The sequence below is a fragment of the Meleagris gallopavo genome, chromosome 14 (assembly GCF_000146605.3).
Source record: "Meleagris gallopavo isolate NT-WF06-2002-E0010 breed Aviagen turkey brand Nicholas breeding stock chromosome 14, Turkey_5.1, whole genome shotgun sequence".
In the NCBI taxonomy this organism is placed as follows: domain Eukaryota; kingdom Metazoa; phylum Chordata; class Aves; order Galliformes; family Phasianidae; genus Meleagris; species Meleagris gallopavo.
Genome location: NC_015024.2, coordinates 3,715,862 through 3,742,329, shown reverse-complemented (window position 1 = coordinate 3,742,329; position 26,468 = coordinate 3,715,862). Strand labels below are relative to the sequence as shown.

Sequence of the window (26,468 nt, the reverse complement as noted above, 5' to 3'; positions counted from 1 at the left end):
AAAAAAAAGAGTTCTTTCAGAAATGTGTCTCCTTTTCCGTAATGGCTGAAATGGTGCCATCTCCTTTCAGTTTGGCATCGCAGTCATTTATTGCTGCAATGTAGCATCTTCCTCCAAATTTCCCTCTCATCTTCAGATCCGAGCTAGGTGTAATCAACTTCCTGAATTTCTAGAGAATGCAAGAAAATGGAAATCATTATCTTTTTCCCGCTCAGAGCATTTCTCAAACAGGTTGACTTTAAAGCTGTCTTTTCTTGGAAGTCTCATTCTCGTGACTCTGTCCATCCATAAGACTGCATTGCAGTTCTTTTCACATCACACCAGACCAAAGGATAGAGAAGGAAGGTGAAGACAAAGTAAAAGAGAATTTTCATGCTAATTTAAAGGTACAGTCTTCTTTTATGTGTAAATTCAGCAACGCTCTGGCTATAGCCTGTTTCAAAGAATCATAGGGGTTGGAAGAGACCTCTAGAGATCATCAATATAGGAAGGTACTAGTAAGATACCTACTTTTATTGTGTATTATCTAAGGAACTGTAGATAGAATCATAAAATTGTTCAGGTTGGAAAAGACCCTCAAGGTCATCAAGTCCAACCTCAAACTAACCATACTACCCTACCTCTAACAACCACCACAAAATCGTGTCCCTGACCACCACATTCAGATGGTTTTTAAACACATCCCGGTATGGTGACTCAACCACTTCCCTGGGGGAGCCTATTCCAGTGCTTAACAACCCTTCTGTAAAGTTTTTCCTGATATCCAACCTAAACTTCTCCTGGCACAACTTGAGGCCATTTCCCCTTATCCTCTCACCGAGACAACAGAGCCATCTTCTTCTGGAATATGAGAAATCCCAAATAGCTGAAAAAGATTTATGTTCTTGTTTCTTTGATCATAGGTATCTTCACTGTCTTTTGAGAAATTTTCTTAAATTTAATAATCTTAGTCTAGACCTGAGATAGCCTGATACCAATTCTTAGTAAATTGTACTGAATATTTATTTTTGCCTCTGTTTCTCACTTAGAGAACTGTAATTGGGGAAAGTGTCCAGCAAACCTATGTGAGTGTTTGCTACCCAGCTCCTGGACGAAAATCCTAGGGACACAAACATCAATTATCAAAATCATAGAAAGATGACTGACTTGAATCAAAGGCTGATATAAACCTTCTTGATTTAGATAATGTTATAGATATTTTAAACTTCAAATTCAGCAGGAAAAGGAACAGAGCAGATTAGAGTATTGGTTAGCTACCACAGGCTCAAGCCAGTGAAGGCAGAAAAGCAGTGTGGAAATTCCAATGAAAATAGAGAGAATACAGATGCTTCTTTCCACCAAAGACAGTACCAGGCTGCAAGAGTCAAATACCATTGGGACACGTATATGGAGCCTACCTGAAACAAAGACATTGATTTTCTGATGAAACTGTGCATAGTCTTATGCAAGTGAGACTTCCATTCCAACTTCTTTGTCAGTACCGCTAATCTGAAAATCTCACCTCTATGAAAGTGCCTTCTGCCTTCCAGAACTTAATGCAGATCCACAAAGGGATACAAATCATGGAAGAGAGAGCCATCAGCCACCCTATGCCATAACCCCAGTCAGGATATGTATATACATTGTTATACTTCAAAGGCTTGTATTTCACCAGGAAAAAAATGAAGATTCTCTGAAATAAGCAGAGAAAAATATTAGCAGTATTTGAAATAGCACTGCCTGTCTAACAAGAAAATGATTGAGTGTTTAGGCAAGGCCAATCTCCCTAAAGGTAGGAAGCAGAGTGTTACAGTCAGAAAAAAAACAACAAACCAAACCAAACCAAAACAACAACAACAACAAAACCACAGCAATATATTCTTCTATGTACATCTGAAATAATGTGTCTCAGATTATTGCACTGAAATTAACAACCTTTCAAGTTTTAATCCTATTTACTACTCAGTGACAATAAAACCTGCCTTTTGATGACAAACAGTACCTAGGCAGGAAAGATTAAGTTTTGCTACCATGAACCAGCTGTGATTAGGTGACACTCTACCACCTGTCATGATGAAAAATGAAAGCCACAGTTGTCAAAGTTGCCTTAATCTGCTGTCATAACAGCAGTTCTGCAGGCCAAATCTTTCATCCTCTCAGAAGCTCTAACATATTTGTATAAATTAAACCAGTGTATAATTAAGTAGTTTAGACTTCCTAAGTTTATGTAATACAGAAAGTTGCCATGTGTTTACTCCAAAGTCACAACATGAGTGTACAAGAGCAAGTGACATTTTCTTCATTTCTGAGTTGGAGAAAAATAGCCAGGAATTTTCACAACCTTGCAAATGATTGAGCTCAAGGGAGCCTGGATCTTCAGGTGTTCTAATGTCTATGCTTTTTCACCTTGCTATCACTTAGTTATTACGGGAAAACTGAAAAGTTTTAGTATTTAATATTCAAACTCTTGTGGATCACATTTATGGGCAATTTGATCATGTATCTTTTCTAATTTTGTCTCTTTTATGTAGCCACAGCAGAGTGCTATACTTTCAGCTTCTTCCTTCCCCTTCTTCATGCATATGAATTGTATCGTTTGTTTATTCTACTATCTAAGCTGGAAGGAAAAATGTGCAGGTTTCTTTGGAATATATCTAGTCACCCGAAGAGAGGGGAGGAAACAGGAGGCTAGAGTGACAGAGAAACCTACACAAGTCTGGGGGAGTTTGAGTTATGCTTGGTAGGCACAGAGTATTACCAAAGCACTGAATCTCTCTTATATTGGCAAATGTTCACTTAGGCCTCTGAGTTTATCTTTTTCTATTACTGTATATAAAGATTTTTAACAATTCACAGAACATAAAAATTTAACAACTTTTAAAGATTCTACCGAGTTTTTGCATTAAAACAAACACTGCAAATCAACAGGTATTTTTTTCAACTGTTGAACTATTAACAGTAGTAAACTTCTAAAATTACATACAAAATATCCCATGTATCTAAAACAAGTTGCTCAGATATTCTATACTTACTGCACAAATACCTGGAGTTAAGACCATCCAGCACCACTTAATCAATGACAATGGTTTATACCCAATCATGTCCTCAATGTTATCATAAAAGCGATTGCTGCCTGCCCAAAAAAGCAAAGCAAAAGAAGATGTAGAATGTACATGCACAAGGTTACAGAGGTCAGCATTTAAAATTGAACAGACAAAAATGTGGGTTCTGTCAAAGCTTCAGAAATTGAGGCTGCTATCTCTTTGTCTCACACATACAACTGTCTTTTGCTCCATACTTCTGGCAGGGATTGCTGCCTACATACATGTCTGACAAATATCAACAGAGAGTAGTAGTGGGCAAGCTATCAGACAAGAATGACTTCTGTCAGTAACAGTTTGAGTAGGCCAAGCTGAAATGTACATATCCTACAAGCTCATGCATGAATCCTTAATTAGCCAAGGACACACGTGATCTGAAATTCATATACGCTTTACAAAGTAAAATTCTGAGTCTTTTGTATGCAAAGAAATGCTTGAGGAAGTGCCGTGAACATACCTGGAACTGGTATTCTGGTTTTCTCCTGACTTTGCTGACAGAAGCAGTAGAGTTAGGAACACTACTGTGTCCCTTTTGTGTTAATGGTACGAACTCCAAGTGGATTTTTCTGTGAGCGTCAGATGTAGAAGGGAACATGGCATGCACAGACATTTTGTGAGAGAAGAAGGACTTATTGCTATCCCTAATTCCTAAGGCAGCTAGTGGAAGGTGAAGGTCAGTCCCAGCAAAGGGCAAGAAAAAAATCCAGGAGAAAGCATATCCTTAACTTTCAGTAGGGCATGGGAATGTAAAGGGCCCTGCTTCACAAGCGTACACGGACTATGTGTTTGTTTTCCTTGTGGAAACAGAAAACTTCATAAATACTCAAAACCGCAGCAATTTTTCAGTGACTCACCATAAACCCAGCCTATGCAGACACATTCAAATATGGCAACAAAAAGAAGGCACATGCCACTAGCTGCATAGGAGTCGAATAACTGAAAGACGTACATTCCACCCTGGAAGACAGATAGAGAAAGAGGACAAAAAACAAACAAACAAAAAAAACAAAATGAAATGTCATGTTGGCAATGGTATGAATAATTCATAACATTAAATATGTATTTAATTACACAACCAGTCTGTTGGTTATCTGGCAATCTTCCTATCAAAGTTGGTTCCTTCCTGAAAAAAGAATATTCATTTTTCACTGATTTTTCTGAACGACTTTTTGTTTCACAGCACTTCAGATTATTCCCAATGGCAGCTGAATACTGCACATTTGCTTTAAGGTAGTAAATAGCGTACCAAAGAGAACTACATTGCACTTGTTTCTGAAATGCTGTCCCACCTCCATACCTTTTTTCTTCACTTTCACTTGTTATCACATAAAAGCTGTAGATAAATGCAGGAGATTTTGATTTCCAGATCAGAGCAGAAAAAGGGTTTTGTTTGTTTATGTGTCTGTTCCACTAATACATAAAAATGTTAAAAGGCTGGGAAAGAAGGCAAAATCTATTGCTACTAGAATCTCCAGTGGCAGAGACTGCAAAACAAGTAATTTGAATATAACTCAGACTTTCGGCTGCATTAATTACATGTATCTATATTAAGTGATAAAGCATGAAATAATAAACATCCTGACTCAAGCAAGCTTTTTATTGTTAATGTTTTTTTCTAACAATTAAAAATTTGCTTTTTCAAATTATTTTCAAGTAACCATCTTTGCATTTCCAAAAATCAGAGCAGCCAAAACCAAGCAGCATCTTAAGTGAGCGCAGAATCCATACACAGTGTGCACTTCATTATCAACAGTCTTATAATTTTCTGCATTATGTAGTACCACAGTACAGTTTAGTATGAAAAAAGGTATATATGCTCAACCAAGACATGTTTGTCCTGGTTTTATCAGTATTCCTTATCACTACATTGTGCAGCAGGCTGTTGGAGCACAGTGCACTGTGGAGCTGTACTTCCTAGCTCCCGTGAGTCAAGCAGTCTCAGCTACTCTTATGCAACAGTCTTCCACTTCCTTATTATTTGAATACGGCTCAATTATTCAAACTGTCACATCTATCACAGACACCATTATTTTCTTCATTTCCTGTATTTTTTCTCATTCTTAATCAGAGGTGTTCAGAGAACTGGCTGACTTTCCAGAGTCTTTGCTTCTAGGCAAGACGAGAAGAAAAACTACAAAATCAAATTAATAACATTATGGAAAACCTGACTAATATTATACGAATAATATTATACAAATCTACATGCAAGATACTTAATCTCTTATCCCATATGCATTCAACACTGAAATAATAATGAGATTCACAGACCATTGCAATTAAAATAAATCTTATTTCAGCCACTGCCTCATTTAACACCAACAGTCACCATCTTCTCTTTGTCCAGTATGAGCCCTTTACTTCTGAATAAAATTAATAAACTTCCTTGTGATGAGTTTTCAGCTCCTTCACACTGAGGTCTACGTAACTTCTGTTCAAGTGCAGAGTGTCAGGTCTCTTTTGAGAAAAACATCTGAGTAGTCTGGTACTATTGTCACTTCAACAAGAAAGAAAAAAAGAAAGCAAGAACACATTTTATTTTGTCCTAGTCTCCACTTTTCTCCCATGGAATGGATGAAAATTGTTCTTTTTCAGCAACAAAGCAAACTGAAAAGTACATGGTGCAAGGACCATGGATCTCGGCAGAATGAATGTAAGTGACACCAAATGAGTTGATGAAGCCCTGGGAAGCTGCTTCTCTGGGAAACCCTGCCTCATACTGGTGGACAAGAGACACATAATCGACTTTCACAGTTAAGACAGCCAGGGTTCTCCAGACACACATTCCTCTGGCATTTAAATCACAGCTCATCAGACTTGCAACAACCGTTCGCTTCTCTCCCTGGTGTAGGGAGGCTCTGATGTCTGAGCAAGTGGAAAAAGATGAGCAGAGGAGAGTGTGGACTCTGCCTGTATTTTCAAAGTTTTGAGAAGCTAAAACGAAGAAGAGGAAGACTGTTTATACAAGTCACTCTCTAAAAGTAGCACTGAGCAGCAGGACTAAAATCCTACCAAGCAGCAAAGATCCCAGAGTTCTCTCCTAGTCTGTGCACCATACAGAGTAATGGCAGATATGTGCCATGAATTGATGGGACAGACTAACACCCTTGGAAATTCTGGTTCAAAACAGCCCAAAGCAAACACTTTGATTTGTTTGAAAAAAGGAATTCTTTTTTTTCTCTTATCAAATCAATTTCTGCTCAGAAATGGACTTTACTGATGGACTTGGCCTGATGATATAAAAATCAATCACATTTTAAGCTTTTTTTCACTTCATCATCTTTACTAGTATTTTCATTTAACATTTTATTGCCTTCAGATTGGTCTGCCCAGAGTAAGTCAGCTGAAACCATCATCATTATATCTGGTTGGTTGGTGCAAAGCAGATGGAATTTCCTTGGCTATATAAATTCAGCTAAGATATTTCCTAAACTCAAAAAACTGAGTTTAGGAATAAAACTGAGGACATGTTTCAAATGCTATCAATTAATTGATAACAGTCTCTCAAGGATTTTGTAGTCGTACTTCTGACAGTGCATTCTGTCTATGGCAAACATTCAGGTGCTTTGTCTGTCACTCTTAAAAGACACACATTTCCTTTAGTCTATAGGTGTTGAACAAAGAACATCTTACCTCAGTTAACATTATTAGACCAATGAAATACGACACAATGGAGAGGCCAAGAATCAACAGTTCTCTTCTGTAGCCCCTTCGGAAAATCTTTGGATACATATCTACAACGGCTGTCACAAGGCTTTCAACACACACAAACTAGAACAAATGATAAGAAAGTACAAATAAAATATGTATCTCATCTACTCGTGGTATTTGGATTTCCTACAGAACACTTCAAATATCCTTCTATGCTTTCATCATTGAGAAAGACTGAATGATCCCTGAGGACACTATAAACAGAAGCTCAAACTGAGAGGAACATCATTTCAGAATTAAAAAGCCTACAGCTATGGATTTCCAGTCTACCACCAAATTCAAATATTTGAAGCCACTAATATTCATTAATATTACCTCGGAATTTATTTGTCCTGTAGCAGTTGGATTACATAAAACTTAAATCTTTCAAACATTGCTTGAATGAGACTTAAATGATGTGTGACTTTTGTAGAACTGCAGAAGAATTTCATTCTAAGGAAATTGTTCCTCAAAGGTGAAGTTCTTTCCATTTTACAGAAGTGAGACATTCTATAAGGTTATTAAGTGCTCAAGATATCTAATGAGGGAGGGGAAAAACATTCCTGCTACCTTTAAAAATCACCAGAAAATCAGAGACCTGAGCGCCTGGCTCACAGCTCTGGAGCAAGGTTTCCAGAAGAGCCTCCAAAGTGAATGCCCAGAAAGCTGTATTGAGGCTGAAGCAATGTCTTCGGTAAATAATAACAGAACCTCCATTGTCACATAAACGAGATTCAAAATAATAAACTTGAATCAATGGATTTAGGCAAGGAATCAAGTCAAGAGTTCATTCTTCCATGAGGATAAATGCTGTTTAAATCAAGGATGATGACACACACATACAAGGAACTCCAACAAAGTATATGAAGTGTGTTTATTTCATACCTGACTATCTAGTCCAAGGAAGATGAGCATCATGAAGAACAGAGTTGCCCACAGAGGAGAAAGAGGCATCATGGTAACAGCTTTAGGGTAAGCAATGAATGCTAGTCCTGGTCCTGAAACAAAAGAAATCAAAGTAAACAGTTTTATACTGGTGTACTGGGTCTGGCTGGAAGTAATGTGTTTTGGGTTGTGGCTAACATTGCTAACATCAGTATTTTGGCTATTGCTGAACAGTGCATCAAGGCTTTCTTTTTTCCCTACTCTATCTGCCCCTAGTAAGTAGGCTAAGGGTGGGCAAGAGGCTGAGAAAAGTCAGAGCTGGACAGCCAATCCAAACTGGCCAAAGAGATATTCCATTTGACATACTGTCATACAGCAATAAAAGCTGAGGTTGAGGAAGAACGTGGGAGCTCTCTTCTAAGGAGGCCATTGCTTAGACTGGCTGCAGTGTTCTTGTGGGAGATGGTGAGTCATTGTAATGCATCAGTTGCTGTTATTTTGTTTGTTTGTTGTTTTATTCCGCCATCTTTCCTTCAGTTATTAAACTGCTTTTATCTTGAACTACAACTTTTCTTACTTCTTCTCTTCCTACTTTCTCTCTTATTTGCACAGGGATAGGTGAATGAGTGATTGTCAGTGAGGGCGCTTAGCTGCTGGCCATGTTCAACTCACCACAAACTTTACTTTCATGGCAGACAAAAAGAGCTAAATACAGGATTGAAAAATTTGAAAAATTCTACATCTCTATAGACGTCTAACTACTTGGTGATGAGGCTAATTGGTAACGACGGCTTGCTTAGTAGATCAACTCTGAAGAACTTGTCCAAATATTTGAAGTGAGACTTCTGCTAAGAAATCACTGTGTCATATTCTCCTACTTCTTTGTGTGGATGTGCAGCAAGACCCAAATACCTGAATAAATAGCAGAGTGTGGTCTTGAGATTGCCATATCTAACTTATTAATACATTCTGAAATCTTTATCTTTCCTTTATGTGACGCCATTGCATCTAACATACTGTGCAAGAATACAGTTAAAGGAAGCTGCATCTTGGAAGCCATGTATGATGCAAGCCAAATGCCTACTGGATTGTTCCAAATCTGCTCTGTACTTCTGAATTTTGCTGCAAAAACATAATATTCATCCATAAACTGTATATTTACACAAATATTTAAAATACAACATTTTTTGCAATAGCAAAAATACAACACCATTGGTAGCTTCCTAAATCTGCTAAATTACCATTTCTCCTAGCCTATACTTCTCCTGTTCTCATTCACCTGTGCTCACTTTTCAGATGCTGCTAACTCCTGTGCTGTAGCAGCTTTTCTTAAAGTTAGCCAGCTTTTACAGCAAGGACACAAAGGTATTATAAGAAGGATGATAAAAGCTGTGTTCCTGCTGCAATAACTTCAGTGAAGACCTTCCAACACATTACTGCTTTTCCACTTAAGCCAGTATTTACAAACTCCTATAATTTCTAATGTTGCTGTAGTCTTTTAATCTTTTAAATATACTTTTAGGATCAGTATAAGCCAGTTATCTTGCGAGCTTAAGGGAAATAAAAATATTTTTCATGACAGTATCAGTAGAACTCTATTTGCTTTGTAGTTTTTCTTCTAAATTTGAAAAACTTCCTGAGACTTGTTTCTTTTTCTCCTTGTTCCTGCTTTTCTTTCTATTCTTTATTTATTTTCTGTTGGATTTAAAGTCACACTAAAGGATTTTACATCCACAACGACAATAAAAAACTATTAACTTTCATTATGTTTCTAACTCCAAGTGATGTTGGATACTTAATTTCTTGTAAACACGGGCCTTTTTGACTTAAAGTAAGAGCTTTTATACTTAATCAATCTGAGTGTTTCAATATATGTGCTTGAGAGAAAAAGGTACTGACATTAAGAGATGGCGTAAGCAGTCTAGACATCAAAAATATGTGGTTGGGTAGTACGTCTTAAGAAAGTCTTGAGATGACTTCCAAAATTTTTTCCAAAAAGCTATAAAGCCGTTTTCTCAAATAGGTAAGAACTCTTCATATGGATTTATTCTAACATATTCTAACAGGTAACAGGTCTTTGATTTTTTTTTATTTTTTATTTTTTATTTATTTATTTTTTTAATATCTGCAAAACAGTTAACTTATCCACAAGATGTGATACAGACTAGCTATTCTGACAACACTGGGTATTTTTTCTGTAATCAGAAAACTGCTTTTGGAACTTACCTGATTCTGCAACTTCTGCAATGGGAACACCTTGTTCATAAGCCATAAATCCAAGCACTGAAAAGATAGCAAAACCAGCAACAAAGCTTGTGCCACTGTTCAAGCAGCAGAGCATGATGCAGTCTCTGAAAATATAAATAAGAAATACTGCAGTTGCCAGAGCCTGGGTTTCTTTCATAGAATGAGCCATAAGATTAACAGTACCCAGAGCTGCAGGAATGGGCATTAAGCTCTGAATATGATTCCCCATGATATTATGCTTAAGAGAAATCAGTCAGGCATAAGCATTTACAGGAAGGTGTCTTCATAGTACCCTGACTTGTATTTTAACTGTCTCAATTGCAAGTCTGTTGCTACTCACTGCTTTTCAACAGAATGTTTTACAAACTAGTCAAATAAAATCCTAAAAAATTGGAAACATAGTATTAATAACATTTTGTAATAGTTACTGTTGTAATAATGTGCTGCAGAGGTTATAAATTAATAAAGAAACTATACAACAATGTTAATAATTTGTTCCCTGGAAAAAAAGTCCCTATGGTTGGACTTCAGCTAATTCTATTCTAGTTACAGTATCCTGGCAATACTATCTATAACTATACAAAATACAACTCCTGTTTGTTTTAGAAACTTCTTTCAGAAGCCATGGAAATGAAAAGCAGCACACAGAGTCTAACAACTTTGTATATGCCTACAAATTGCCTAATAAGTAAACAAAGAGAGAATGGATTGAGACACCATCTCTCGGATTTATCTAAACAACATAAGACAATTAAAATCCTACAATGATAATTACAAGTCCAAAATGAATAAATATTTCTTTACCTAGATTGGAAATTTCGCGATTATAAGTCCCTTTTAAAAGCATAGGAAAACTCTCCTGGAGGAATGTGAGGATCCCTTGGAGCTCAGAGAAGTGCCATTGTTCAGCCTGTTTTCAAACAGCACTTCAGGCTGGACAAATGATGAGACTGGAATGATTTATTATAACATCCACTTTTTATAAGATGGTTTGCTACAGGAAACAGCTGTGTATTTGACAAAGTAATAAGCTAACCTAGACATCTGAAAATGAGTTAGGATCCTAAATCACTGAAACACAACCCAAACATGTAGATCTGCAAAGCTTATACCTTAGCCTGGTCAATTCACTTACTGCTACAGCTCTGGAGCAAGTTTTCATGCAAATTATTTATGAGAAGAAATGACCCTGAAAAATCTAAACAGGCTCAGCATCTACATCTTCCCATCTTTGTAATGATTCTCATCTTTGTCACAGATTTGTAGTGACTTCTTGAGAATCAAAGCATATTTCTTATTTGTCTGTTCCTACCACGGTCCTGTCTGGCCAAACATCTTTCGCAATCTTCCTGTACTGTTGCTTATTTAACTTGCTATTTTTAACCTGCGTTGGTGCTGGGCTTTTTGCTTGTTTGTTTTGATTTTTTGTTTCTGTTCGTTTTCTGTTCTGGCAAGGAAAAGTGAGAGGGAATCTGGATTCACTGATTAACAAGTCACTGAATTTTTGAAAGCAAGTGCCCAGGCGCAACAACCAGTGGAAGGAAAAAAAAGTTTACCTAATTGTCGATCAATTTTTTATAAGTATCCTAGGTAGAAAGTCATCAGAGTCAGACTGAAGTCCCAACGGATTTCAAATGATAGGAAACAGTCAAATTTTTATGAAAACTTTACATTCTTCCAAATGAATGTCTTGACAATTACCTGAATAATTCAGGGACTCCACCCTCTATCTTCACCTTGCCTGACAGCCTGGATGTTGCTGAAAATTCATTCTACCTTCCTTAAGGAGCTTCTCTGATGAGAGAGAAAAGTCTGTAGAGCTTTCTGCATTCCTGCAGTCACTTCCTTGTCTATACACATTCTCTAGAGGCAAATTCACATTCCTCTTTTAATCTTAGAATGGAAGCTTGATCAAGAACACTTACTTTTTCTTTCAAATTTTGTCAGTTTGTTAACAGCAGTGAAATTTGTCACTTTTAACCTGTACAACAGCAAGCAGCAAGGAAGCCAGCTCCTAAATTGTAACAGGGCTTATATGCTTATATGCAAAAATTACGTTGCTGGGATACAGTCCCCAGACCATGGTGGGGAGCTGCTCTGTGTCCAGCAAGGAGCTGAATCAGTTCTATAAATACAGAGCACATGAAGCAGGAACAAAAACATTTTTCTCTTCTGTCTACAGAGTCTGAAGATAATCCTTTCCTTAGGGATTTCTTAGCTTACTAAAAATAACAGGAAATTTGTATACTACTTTTTTTTTTTTAAGTATCACTGCCAGCTGATTTTACTGCCACTGTTTTTGTCTGTTCAGAATAATCACTGTTGATATGAACTGTTGTAAATCCACAGAGGATCTGGCCTCAGGACAGGTCTCACTGTCTTAAAGCATTAAAATGACAGATTAATAAAGACAATAGAAGTTCACTTCCAGCTCAAAAATGTGTGTTAACTTGGTTGCAACTAATATACAATATTAGTGATGTGGATCAAGTTGCTAGTAAGAAAACTCCTTTTCCCACTAAAATATGTAACATCATTATTTTCCACTGCAATGTACCATTGTTCTCCAGTAGAACAGAGTGCAGAATAGCAGCAGTATGTTACAATCAGAAACTGTATGTACTACAAGAGGCAAAACCATGGCCCGATTTTAATTTTTTAAGTGGTAGTTAGGATATAAGTTTAATTCTGATTTCCTTTATTGAGAAAAGGCAGCATTTTTTCTGTCTTTGTATGTCTTAATCTGTTAACACCCTAGGTTCTCTCAGCTCTTTCTGCGGTTACCTTCTGTCCTACCCATTTCCTCAGTTTTCTGAAGAATCTTACTTTGATGCCATCAAATCTGTCCTATTGAGGAATTTTGTGAAAACATTTTGTTAACTGAATTGCAAAGCTTGAATTTATTAAAAACTATTCTGCTGCAGCACCATTCTCAGGAGCTTTAAGAATGAGCGGCTGCTGATCTTTTTCACCAACCTATGCTGTTAGAGGAAATAAAATTACATAAGCTCTCTGGTCACACATCAAAAAACCTGATTTTTGCAGTAAGTTACAAAACAATCACAAAAACATCACAAAAATTGCAGTCCTTAAGGCAGTAAAAAAGTAGTTCCAAGATAGGATGCAACTCAAAAGAAATTAAATAACTGAGAGAAAGAGCAATCTTAGTTAAAGCATCTCTTACGCTGGTTAAAAAAAAAGAAAGAGAGAGAGAGAAAGCCCTTATTGCCTACTGCTCTGTAGGAGCGTTTGTTGCTCTCTTTTGAGGCATCTCTATCGTTGTTCTGAAAGTAATGTCCATCAGCACTGTTTGAAGTGTTTGGGACTTACACTATTTAATACAGCAAGATGTCTGGCATTTTGGCACTCATAGCCATGCAAAACAATAACTTTTGCTGACAAGTTATTTCACTGTTTAGATGGGAGAGTACCTTTAATTGCTTTTGGAGAGTTTGCATTCAGCTGGTGATTACATTTGTGTGGCTGTGGTTTCCAGATCTCTCTTTCTCTGCTGGGTCCTACTATTCTGTGTTTCTCTGACAGAAGCACAAATTGCTGTTAAGGCATTTTCTGAAACTGGCTTCTAAATTCTTCAAGTAAAGCTATAATTTAGAATTCAAATATTTTCATAATGGGGTTTTTTCTCCCAGTTTTCTTTCTTCTTTTGATTTACTATTTACTGTTTTACTGTTTATTTCTTTTATTAAAAAATGTAATTTTAGTTCTCTGTCTTGAGATGCGCAAGGTCCTGAACCTAGGCAGGGACAATCCCAAGCACAAATACAGATTGGCTGGAAAATGGCTTGAGAGCAGCCCTGAGGAGAAGGATTTGGGGTGTCTGTTGATAACAGACTCAACATGAGCAGGCAACGTGCTCCTGCAGCCCAGAAGACCAACTGTATCCTGAGTTGCATCAAGAGAAAAGTGACCAGCAGGTCAAGGGAGGTGATTCTGCCCCTCTGCTCTTGTGAGACCCCACCTAGAGTACTATGTCCAGTTCTGGGTCCCCAGCACAAGAAGGATATGGTGCTATTGGAGCAGGTGCAGAAGAGATCATCACAAAGATAATCACAGGGTTGAAACACCTCTCTTATGAGGACAGGATGAGAGAGCTGGTGCTCTTCAGCCTAGAGAAAAGAAGTTTCTGGGGGGACCTTATAGCGGCCTTCCAGTACCTGAAGGGAGGTTGTGGTGAGGTGGGGGTCAGCCTCTTCTCCCATGTAGCTAGAGAGAATGGCCTCTAGTTGAGGCAGGGAAGATTCAGGTTGGACGTTAGGAAATACTTCTCCAAGAGAGTGGCCAGGTGCTAGAACGGATTACCCAGGGAAATGATAGAGTTATAGTACCCGGAGGTGTTCAAGAAGCATTTAGATGTTGTACTGAGGAGCATGGTTTAATGGGAAATATTGGTAAAATGTGGATGGTCTGGATGATCTTAGAGGTCTTTTCCAACCTTGGTGATTCTATGACAAGATTAAAACCTACTGAAAGTCATTATCAATTTCCTTACTGATATCTATGCAGACTTACAATAGCACGCTATCTATGTGTTCTACCTTGGAGTCAGTAAACTATGGTAACATTGACATGCAGAATAGACCAAACTGTTTTAATAGCAGTTCTTCATGGAATTTTTTTTAGAGCAGATAAACATTATACAATCAAATATGGCACACAAGCATCTATGAAATTTTGTGTATTGTACACACAATTGAGCATGTGTGTACTGAGTGACTTGTGGCTGTGGAGGGGTCAGAGGTAATCAAAGAGAATGAAAAAAAAACAAAAACTGGAAAAAAGTTCTGAAAAAAGTTATAAGTTATACATCTCTTGTTCTGCAAAAAATGAGTTCAATCACTCATGTGAATGGTTGAAAGAAAAGGGAAATACTTCAAAGCGAAGCACTGTGGACACTTCCATCACTGGAAATAAATGTAAAGCATAGAATTTATTATTACCTGTAGCAGTTATTATTATAGTTGTTGTAACTTCCCAGGGCTGTCAGGCACCCAAGGCATATCGCATAAGAGAAAAATATCTGTGTACCAGCATCCACCCAAACCTAAAGACAAAAAGTAGAGTGGTTAGAAGAGGTCAGGAAGGAGTCATATCTAGTTTTATATATATATATATATTATAGTTATATCTACACTGACTGCAAATTTGCAGAGAAAACTATGCAGAGAAATTGCATCTGGTAAAACTTTTCTAAGTTGCAACCTGAAAAACGGTACATGTTGTGAGTTAAACTCCTCACTCCTTCCTAAAGTTATAAACAAGAAATAGCCCACTTGGTCTTTACACATTCAAACTAACCTTAAGTAGAAAGAGACACAGAATTTCTAGAAAAAAAATCCCAGTGAGTGAAAATCTTTAATGGTTTTATTAACAGTGTAAAATACAATGTTAAGCTAAATAAATCAGCTATATTTATCTCATTCTCAACTGATATTTTTAAATTAAAATTTAATAATTTAGCATGAAGAAAATAAAGACAAAATATGAGATTTATATACACTAACAAATAGACCAACAGGGGAAAGAGAAGACAGCTTATTTAGGGAAAGGTGATAGGTCGCTGTACAGTTAAAGAATAGAAGTCCTGTAGGGCTAATGAAATAAGTAAATTCATACTATCAGTGACAACATTTATATCCTAAATTGATCAAAAACTACACTGTAAATCAGAAAAAGATAAAAGAGCACGAACTGACACAGTACCATGATTGTCCTCACAGCAACCATGGAAAATTAACTTTTTTTTTTTAAGTTTTAAAAATTAAACAGATCATTTCATTAATTGTTCCACTTAATTTTGGGTGGAATATTACTGGAGATGATTATATGCTTTTAACTTCTGGTTTGGCCATGAGAATGATGTGAAGAATCCACACCTGCATAGCTGCACTACTACTTCCAATCCAGTAAGTTCTTACTCCTGACTCCTGAGATAAATGAGCTCTTTTAAGACTTTCTTTTCTCGGTTGTTTTTTTTTAGAGCAGAGCAAGCAAAGCGTTTTTCAGAGGAGTAACAAAACACTGCCTGGCTGATAAGAGAGGCAGTAGCTACATAGCCATTAACTACTTCGAGTTTGCGACAGGAAGGAGATCAAATTCTACTCAGGTGTTGACTTCATGACTGTACTAATAATAGTAAACAAATCCTCATAAATATACAAAGGGGATGTACTTGTTTTGCATCTGATCAAATAAGTCCTTGGTTTCTGGAGTTGCTGAGGGTGTTTCTGTTTAGGAATAACATTAAGATCAGATTTGATTTGCATCAATGGCTTAAATGGTTTCATTGCTGTCATACTGAATAAGATACAGCTGATTACATCTCAAAGTTTCACCACTTGGTAAGGGAAAAACTGCACAGAGAAAGCCTTTTGACAGACAGGCTCTTTAACAAGATTGGAAGCTCCCAAAAAGCTGCAAGTAGCATAGGTCAACTGAAAATGCACGGTCCTCTTAAACAAAAACAAAAGCTAGGAAACTGGATCAGCAGATGTAGAATCTGCTGTTTCCTTCCGTTTCAGTCTTTGCACAATGCATTGTTGCAGGGCATTGTACAGCACTTAGATGAGCATTAGCCTTTCCTGTTGGCATACGCCAGCTCCCGAAGTCTGATTATTCCTGGGACAGCAAGTCCTAGTGGAAATGGGGTCAAAGAGGAATTGTACTCTGAAGTGAGAAACTCCAGAGCTGCTTGAGAACAGGAGCAGAGAGCACATCCTTCTAGAGGTCCTGTAGTTAGTTAGAAAATAAGAGAGAAAAATCTGGCCTTAAGTGGTATATTTTCATCTAATGAAAACAAGTCTCCTCTAAAGACAGTGACATATGACTGTGAATCAATATAAAAACAGAGGGAAATACTTTAAATGTTCTGTAATCAAGTGTTCACAAATTTATAGAAGCTGAATCAGATTGAAGAGCCCTTTGTATTTGTTGCACTCTGAGATTTCAAAGTAGAAATTCCACCAGAAATTGTGGCTAATGTTTAAAAAGGCAGGAGGAAGTAATTTCATTTGCTGCAAAGAATAATAGAATCAGTGTAGCTTGGTTTACGGACTCAGAGAACCAATGAGATTTGATTTGTGATTACCTAATATTTCAATTTCAGGTTTCTGAAATGGCAAAAACATCTACAATTGATCAAGGAAGCAGCAAACTGGGAAATGAAATCAGGAATTACAGGTAGGATTTTGGTAGCTGGAAAAATATGAGATGGTCAACTCTCCTATTTTGTCACAAGCCTGAAGATTTTGACATTTTAAAAGTAAGCAGCTAATATTACACGTCACTTCTTTATTTTCTTGCCCCAAAAACTTGTGACCATTTGACAAATCTGGCATTAAAAGGCAATATTCATTAGCAGTTGTAGGTTTTGTTGACACACAAATTATTTGTTCATCTTAGTTGCACCCAGACTTAGTCACTCTTACCCTGTACCTCAAGGAAACTTATTCTCATGAAAACTTCTACTGAATACAGATGGCCTCTTGTAGATACTGCTCAAACCCAGGCACCATCCATCTGGCTTACAGCAACAAAAGCATTATTAATTATTTCTGAGAGCACTGAATCGCTGTAGTGCATTAGCTGCGTAATTTTGTAATGTCTGGCTTAGACTAAAAGTTGTAATGTTTTCCCAGTATATGGAATGAGTGTAGCAGGATTCTGCAGAACAATGAAATTCTGAAGGACAGAGACAAAAGAAAACACTGCCAGTGAACTGCAAAACAAAGATTTTGGAGCCGGCAGCTGGTGAAAGGCTGGGACAAAAGGAGCATGCTTTTTCTGAGATGGGACTGGGCTCAATGCGTTTCTGGCATGAGCAAATTCCAGAGGAAAGAACCTGTACTAGGGAACATCCTGTTCATGCTTTATAAACTACTTACCTTGAAAGTTCTTTAATTAGTGATATTTAAATCAATTCAATAGCATGCATTCGTACATTTGGGGTCTGAAAATATTTCAGTCTTCCACTATTTTAAAAGAAGTAACTGTTTCTTCTTATTTTCCCTCACCTCATATTTTTAAAGTTTCCAGGCAAATACAGTATTAAAATACAAGAAACTTTATTTATTGTAACTTAAAATTAAAAAAAAAAAATGCCAAAGGGTTGACCTTCAATCCCTGTGTGCTCACAGTTTGCCTCTAGGTTTCAGCTGTTGTCCTGACATGCCAGGCCCAGCACCAGCTCAGCAACAGTATGGGCGAACCATAAGAATGCAAACACAGCACTGTTCTTCTGATTCCTGTGCAGAAACAATTCTTGCTGCTTGCTGGTAGGGTCAATGAGCCTATGTGATGAAGCTTTTGTCCCAAAGGGAGAAAAGACTGTAAAGAAGCTTCAGCTCTATGCCACTACCTGCTTTGTCTAGGTAGAAATGAGAAGATGCAAATTCTCTTCACGTTCTATTTTCTAAGTGGGAAGGAGAACAGCAGAGCTGTTTGTGCCCTGCTCTCTGTTTTGAGGCTTTCTCATGCTTTATTCTACAGCAATCTCAGCTGTGTCCTGCTGATTGACAAATTAAATAGGTACAACACAAATCCACAAAACAATAAAAAAGAAAGTTGGTTTGTTTACTAATATGGAGAATTATGTTTCACAAAGTCCACCCACAAAAGCCAGCAATATCCATAAATGCACATGACTATGTAACCTTAATTCAGTCTTCCTGTGTGTAGGGCTAGGATTCAATCTTCACTCACACGACAATACTACTCTGCTCAAGGAGAACAGTAGCACATATAATGAATGAAGAAGGAAAAAGCAGAATGTGTAGTGTAGTGAAGACAACAGAACATTGATCCAGAGGATTAGCTTTGTTTCATGTTGCTGCTATAAAGTTTTCATGTGATGTCATGTCCACAAATCACTCAGACCAACACTTTCACAAATGTTCTGTCATGTTTCCTATATTGGAAGAAGGAAACCTTAGAGATCAAAATTCATGTGTGCGGCAGCCACACACGCGCTCTTAGGAGGGAGTCCTTGCAGCCCTATTCCTTGTCATTTCCATGTTTCAAATCATCAGGAAATCACTGTTTATCAAATGCTTTCCTGCTCTCAGAGCAAAGCAAACAGTACCACAAAGCCATTGTGGAAACCTCCCATGACTTCAGGAAACATAGTCCCAGGATAAGCTGACCTTAACCAGCACTTCACAAACCATCACAACAACCAACTGAACGTATTCAAAAGGTGCAAATATCTAGGAAAAACAGGAAACTCAAGTAATTATTTTCAGTCTGATCCTCCTAAGAGGTATGTCATTTTAAAAATAGTATATGGTCACCTGAAAAACTTTTGTATCACAGCTAGGAAGATATCCAAGAAAGTTCACTATTCTATCTTGCTGTGCATAGCTCTTCATTTGCATGTTAGTCTACAGAAAAATGTAAGACACATAATTAGATACACTAATTCTTAGATACAGGATATTCTGAGCAGAAGTGGAGAGGTTAGTCAAAATGTGATAGTCAGAAAAATTAAGTTACATTTCACAGATTTCTCAGTGGTATAAAATCACCATAATACTTCCACTGTCAGGAGGCACTTTGGATAGTTTTGAAAGTAATGGCTGATCTAAAAGAACTACAACGTTTATGCACAATTCACTTATCCACATGTAACTGGAGCAATCATCAAGCACAATGAGTACTCTTGCATTAAATAGAACATGCACACTGCTTATCTTTCTTTCCATGACTTCTCCCGTAATGAACTGTTAACAGTTCTATTAGAAATGAAAAACACGTAATGGCAGCTAATATTTGTACACACTCTTAAGTTGCTTACTTATTTCTAACAAAATCAAGGGAATTCATTTCATAAAGATGCATTTTTTTTCATTCTTAACAGTGAGACTGAACGCTCACTTCAGCTGCAAAACTCAAAGCATTCTTAAATACAGAGTGGTTAGTGACAATTCCATAATGAAGCACTCCATCTGAGAATGTATGAGATCTCATACGAGAGTTAAATGCTGCACTCATTCTCTAAAACATGATATTCCAAATGTCAATAGTCATTTACTTCCCATTTTGTTATCAGAGAATGAGCAATCACTTCATAGTTCTCTTTTAATTTAAATTATTCATTAATTTTGATGAATATCAGCAGTATTTGTATTTTAAAGAGCAGCTTTCCTTTGGTTTCAAAGAAAGATTTTACAAATAAATCTTGTGCTGTCAGGAAATGATAAATAAAAGCTCAAGGTAAAAGCAGTAACAAGGCCTAAGTAAAACAACTCATTGCAAAACAGTCTGAACTAAAAGTACTGCTAGAAATTAAGTCCACACACCTTGAAAGGTTTAATGGTCACGTGCCAGTGTTTCATACAATATATAGAGAATATGTGAAAAATGCCCAAAATTCATGTCAGCTACTGAATATTCTACCTGTACCAGGCCTCAAAGTTTAGCACTTTCAGGTTTGCTTCTAAAGCACGTGGTGTGTGAGCCTGTGATCAGTGACTTACATCTGAGCTATCAAAGAGTCAGCAAGGCCATCTGGGTATTTGATGTACTGTACATGTAAGGGTGACAGGGCTGTAAGAAACTATATCAGTGTTAGACATTAATCTTGAAGTAGCACATTTAAAGAGGGTGTCAGATACGAGGGAATTAATTACCTGTCTAATGGTGAGTACTGAAAGAACACTTTGCAGAATCACACTCTTTCAACAGAACCTGCCAGCTGTGGACCTGACAGGTTTCTTTCGTTTCCTCTTAATCCACCTTCTGAATTAGAGTGATTAAGGAACTGCCTTTGGTGATGACAACTACAGATCCAAGTACTTCTACAGCAGGTTGAGATAAGCCTAATAATTTCAGACTGCCAAAAATCCACACAAAACACAGTAGGAGATCTTAAAATATATGCTGAACCAAATATAATGAGAAAAATGCAGTTTCTTATGACTTTGTGCAACAGCCGAAGTTTCTGCTTCAACTTATCCTTTCATTTCAGTCTGAATTTTTCATTTCTATCAATTCATCTTATAAAGGCTGCTCTCAGTTACTAACATGCCTGACTAAGCAGGAGCTGAAACTGAAAGCCAAGCTTACTTTGCTGCTGTAATCCAACATAAAAACGCGCTCATGCTATAAGCCTATACCTAGAATTCAGAGGTCAACCAGATGGAGAGGGAGCTGCTACTCAGATATTCTGACCTCGTTTCAAGATCAGACTGGACCCTTTCTTTCCTCTCCTGATAAAAAGAAGCTTCATTTTAAACTAGCAGTTACAGAAAGAGTTGTAGTTGTATATGAAGCTGGAATCTGGTACTCAAAATAGTATTTTTATGTCAGGAAAATAAAGAACACATGGAATCTACTTCCACGTAACAGTACCACATAGCCTGAAGTTTCTGAGGCATAAAACCATTTATATTTACAAGACTATTTTTTCCAGTCTTAGATCCCATGTCCCTTAAAAATGACAAAAACATCACTTAGATGAACTCTTTTGAGATACTGAGAATCTAACCAGCATGCTACTGACTGAAGTGTATCTGTTCAGTTCAGTGTAGGCTGGCATGCAACTATAAGAATCATTCCCAGATGGCTTCATAAACTGCTATTTAATACATTCTTCTGCTAAATGCTACATCTATCTATCTATCTATCTATCTATCTATCTATCTATCTACCTACCTACCTATCTTCTTATTTCCCATTACTAATACAATCTTTCCTATAGGATCAATTTAAAAATTTGGATGCTATTGCCTCAGCAAATGAGAAACACTCAATATACTTTCAACTGTATTTCAGCATATTTTCAATATACTTATTTTCCATTACACCTACTGCTTTAAGAAGAAAATTTTCAGTATCTAAGTTTATCAAATTGAAATTCATTGAACCTAAGGTAGAAATGTGACACAGGAAAATGAAGTTGTAAATCAGACTATTCACTGAAAAGGTACCGATCTCCAGGCTACCTGAAATACTTAGGCAGTAAGCAACATAAAAGAAATTCAACACAATGTTTTAGAAGTGAAACAACTCCTCCAGGCATACCCAGGTGGCATCAGTTATCTCTATGCAGCTTCAGTCAACTCAAAGAAACGGTGGCTGAAGAAAAAGCTAAGGCTGTCATGTTCAGAAAATGAAAGAAACTGCTGGATCCAAGCACACTGGCACTGACTGTGTTACCTAAAATAAATGAGGTGTTTAGCCCCTGGCCCTTATCCCCAGATGACTTTTTGGGGAAAAAAAAGGAGTAGGATGGAAAAAATAAAAAATAAAAAAAAATCTCTGCTTCATTCAGTTATATGTGAAATATAATTAAATGGGAAACTAAACCAAAACAAAATATGAACTGTGTATTCTGGAGAAGCAGAAAAAAAAAAAGGTTGGATGCTGGACTTTGTTTTTAAAGTTTACTATCCAGGCATTTTTAAACAACACAGCTTCTGAAAGCACAGCCTTCATTAGAGCAAGAAAACACAACTTGAACGGCCAGGCAGAAAATGGCTGAATTAAGCTCTTTTTTCCTCCTCTTTAACGGTAGTGATTCTCAAAAGATTAAAAGTAGGTTAGGAGAAGAATAAAACAGCTATGTTTCTAGTGTCTACCTGACAACAGCTTTTGTAAAAGTGAATAATTACATGAAAAACACTTCCTTTCCACCTCTCTTTGAGATCTCTGTGGGTTGCTAGGCAGTCTCTCTCCTACTTTCTGCTAATGTTACTTACGAAGGGGATGAATACAGCAAATTCATTATGAGAATGGTGAGCTGAAGGGGAAGAGGACCTAAATACATGAAGTTTTGTTTATTCACTGCTGTCTTTGGAGACCAACACTATAGCTCAGATTACTTTACACATTTAAATGCTAATTTGCCCAACATGATTGTTAGCCAAGTACCACCCCGTTAAAATGGAACAGGACCTTCCTCAATACGGAGCTGCGTTAGTAGTATGTTTCTGTGTTGACAGCCAATGTTGAAAGTCAGGTGCTGGAGCAAGGCATAGCCAGGCTCCTCTGGGACTTGAAGGAAGAACTCTTTCAGTCACTTTGACTGCCTTTCATGACTGAAAAAATGTTTGTTACTGGACTAGTTTACTTTCCTGAACTAATTAGCCCAAATCTTAGGAGATATCTTAATTGCTTTGGCATGATTCCAAAGCAAGCAACCAGAAACTACCATTGTATACTCTGTTTTTATAATCATGAGTGTACCCATATGTTAAGGTGTACATTCATTAAAAAGAAATTAATATTATTCAAAATTCCTCTTCTCTGCCTAGTGCTACCTGTGATAAGTAGGAACTCAAACACTCATTTTAGATAGCAGGTATGCATGTGTGTTTGTGGCAAGAGCAGCGAACAAAAGGACGCACAGACTTCAGGTACAGGGCTTTGTGTGTTTTCAAGTGTCCAATTCCCTAACTCTCATTTCAGTCTTCTGAGCTTGCAATCTATTCTGATTATGGTTTTGATTTTAACATCCTCAAAATTACCTCACTCAGCACAACAGAACAGGAGATGAGAAAACGACCAGGGTCTTCGAATCCTTTTCCCAGAGTCAACATATTGCGAGGGTAGGATTCAAATACACAAACTGCAACCTAGCAAAAACTTAGGCAGCTAAACAGATTGCAAATGCTTTACATTACCGTGCTACTTGTTTCTTATCAATTGTCTCCTTGACTTGGCTCATCGCTGAGAACCACTAGCTGCACACGCCATGTACCACATGCATCTACACAACTTTACTCCCAAATGTAACATCATTACAGATACCTCACTAAGGAACAGCTCCCACCTTTAACTCTCTTATGAAATTGCAATACAGTGAATCAATTTGTTAAAAGAGAATCTCCTCCTCCTTCACTCATTTCTGGAAGGTACAAGGCTCAAATACACTTAAAGCTGAGATGCTTGTTTATTTCCATTTCTGATCTTTATGTTGCCTCCATTTCTAACTGGCATCTCAGCCCTCAAGATAAAACTTATATATTTTCATTTACAACTAGTACTTACAACTGCCTAGAACACATAATACAGAATTTTCCCTTGAAGTATATACCAGCATTCCACTACTTCAGTTTTGATGCATAAAGTGACTGACCATGTAAACTGCACATAAACATTCAGGAAATTTTACCAGGATGAAAACATTTATATTTCAATGAAGAACATGATTTCTGGAGGAAAAAAAAACCAACACAAGCGTATATGAGTAGCTGAAACAGTTCTGAAACAGTTTTCTGTGTAATTTTAATGAAACTTCCTGAAATTAGAAATGCTTTTGGTTGGTTCGTAGCTTAAATTTGGGAATCTGGCAAACTGATTTTTTTTTTTACAATAAACATTGATAGGAGGCAAAAAATCTCACTCAATCCCAACACTAGAGCATCATCTGTTCTTTTCACTAAGATCCATTTTCTGCAACTGCATACTACGTACAGGCTTCGTATCAGCAGGAACAGTCTACATCATTCTTCCGTGATGAAGTCTGCTTGTACTGACAGCTCTCAGTTATCGAAAACCATCCAGTGGTATGGAAAGATAAAATACTGACTTCTAGAGCAACCCCTTGTTTCAGTTGTGATCTTCAGTCCTCTCACAGTGCATGTTAAATCAGCAGAATTTTTTCCTTCTCATACATTTGCACTATATAATGCTTCAGCCATTAAGCAGTTCAGGAATTTGGTGTTTTGTTTTTGTTTTCATTGTGTATGATATGAAAAAGCATGAATGCTTTCTTTGCCTTTTTGATATATATTCAGTGTCATAAAGACAACAGGTGCTGTTTTTCTTAGCACCCTTTTCTTAGGGACCAAAGCATGCTTAATTTATTTCCTAGAAATGACATTTACAGGATTAAATTAAATTATTACCTTTTTAAAAATAAATGCAGGAAATGCAGATAACTTACTTCAAGTATGAGGGTGTTGATTAGTGTACCTATTTACTGACCATCATCAAATGCTATCAGAAAGAAATATTTGGCTGTTGCCACATATATAGTGCCTGTGAACAGTTAGAGGCTTTTCAGTATACGAGGGCCGCTCCAAAAGTAATGCATCCTATATTATTACATTGTCCCATGATGTCAGAGGTGGATGTTGATAGCAGCAGAAGAGCAGTCTGAGAAAATGGCATCTGACATGCAAGTGCATATGAAGTAAATGAACGTAATAGAATTCCTCCACGTGGAAAACTTTGCATCCATTGACATTCATCGATGCCTGCTGACATTTTATGGAGACCAAATAGTGAATGTGAAAACAGTGAGGTGGTGGGTGCTGCTTTTCAGCAGTGCTAACTGCAGTGTGAGAGACAAGCTACATTCTGCATGGTATGTAGAGTTTGATGAGGACGGCATGCAGTCTTAAGTTCCCTACTGGCAAAAATGTGGAGCTAATGGTGGTGTCTATAATCAAATAGTGTCATTTTGCTCTTCATATCTGTTGTAATTTCTCTGGAAATATATAGGAGGCATTACTTTCAGAGCAACCTATGTATTTACGGTCAGCTGAACAGAATGATTGCAAACATCACCCTAATTTGTGAAGTATTCTGAATTCAACTCAAAATATTTTTAAGGCCTTCCCTTTCCTTTAGTATTCAATTTTGCTAACTCTTGCCTAGAAGTAGAGCTCCAGGCCTTGATTGTTATTTAGGCTGCTGGTGGAAGTGCAGAAGGGGAGTAAACAAATGCAGTAGGATTGCATATTTTCTCAGCAAATTGCTAATTTCAAAGTACCTCTTTTCCATTACAGAACTGCTCAACTATAATATCGCAGTAACAATGCAGACATTCTCTGATAGGTTTTTTGTTTGTTCCTGACATTCTTTTAAGATTCTCATTGAACATCCTTGAAGCTGGAGGAACACTGCAGATATTAAAAAAAAAACACAACAGTATTCAGTCCTGATTTCCAATGTTTTTTAAAAGAGTAAATGTATTGTTTATCAATCATTATTCAAAGAATTTAACTTGAAAATTAAGAAAAAAACGGTATCTTTCAAAAAGTTAATTCTCAAGAATTATGTTTAAGTAATCTTCTCAAGAATACTTATATTAGAAACTGCATTTTTAATGCTGTTTCTAAAGAGCAAAGTTTGAGGCAAGAGTAAATGTGTTATAGAAATATGGGAATTATTTGAATTTTTATTGAAAACAACCTACATCACATATTAAAATAAGTATTTCACAAAGGAATTCCCATCCATTTCTTCGATATAGACACCATCTAAGTACTAAATGATGGTACATATTGGTACATAAATCCTAAATGAGGCAAAATTTGACCAGGGAGTAAAATACTGTATACTGTGTATGTGATATTACTTCATTATTGCAGTTGAATGCTGATCCAAAGGTTTCAGATGTATTAATGAATCAACTTAATACCATGTATTATTCATGCCCAGTAATAAATAGAACACATTTCAAATTCCACTAAAAATAATTGATCCAATCATATTTAATTGCATATGAACCTTTCTTAAAATAGAGCAAAAATGCCTGGAAAAAAGTACTTCCTTTCCTTTGAATACTTCAGCAACTGGCTTACTGGCTTTCTCTTTTTTTTTTTT

At 36.9% G+C, this 26,468-nt stretch overlaps 1 protein-coding gene across 2 annotated transcripts in view; it reads right to left on the bottom strand.

The window, feature by feature from the left end:
* Window positions 1–11: 11 nt before the first annotated feature.
* Window positions 12–26,468, bottom strand: part of SLC6A11 (solute carrier family 6 member 11) — a 91,309-nt gene continuing 64,852 nt past the window's right edge. For both annotated transcript variants that reach the window (XM_019620012.2, XM_010718410.2), the window contains exons 8-15: window positions 14,858–14,961; window positions 9,879–10,003; window positions 7,653–7,765; window positions 6,711–6,848; window positions 3,935–4,037; window positions 3,012–3,112; window positions 1,502–1,672; window positions 12–169 (exon numbers count right to left, since the gene is read on the bottom strand). In XM_019620012.2, the coding sequence (XP_019475557.1) occupies window positions 17–169; window positions 1,502–1,672; window positions 3,012–3,112; window positions 3,935–4,037; window positions 6,711–6,848; window positions 7,653–7,765; window positions 9,879–10,003; window positions 14,858–14,961 (1,008 nt within the window). In that variant the 3' untranslated portion in view covers window positions 12–16. The remainder of the gene's footprint in view (window positions 170–1,501; window positions 1,673–3,011; window positions 3,113–3,934; window positions 4,038–6,710; window positions 6,849–7,652; window positions 7,766–9,878; window positions 10,004–14,857; window positions 14,962–26,468) is intronic.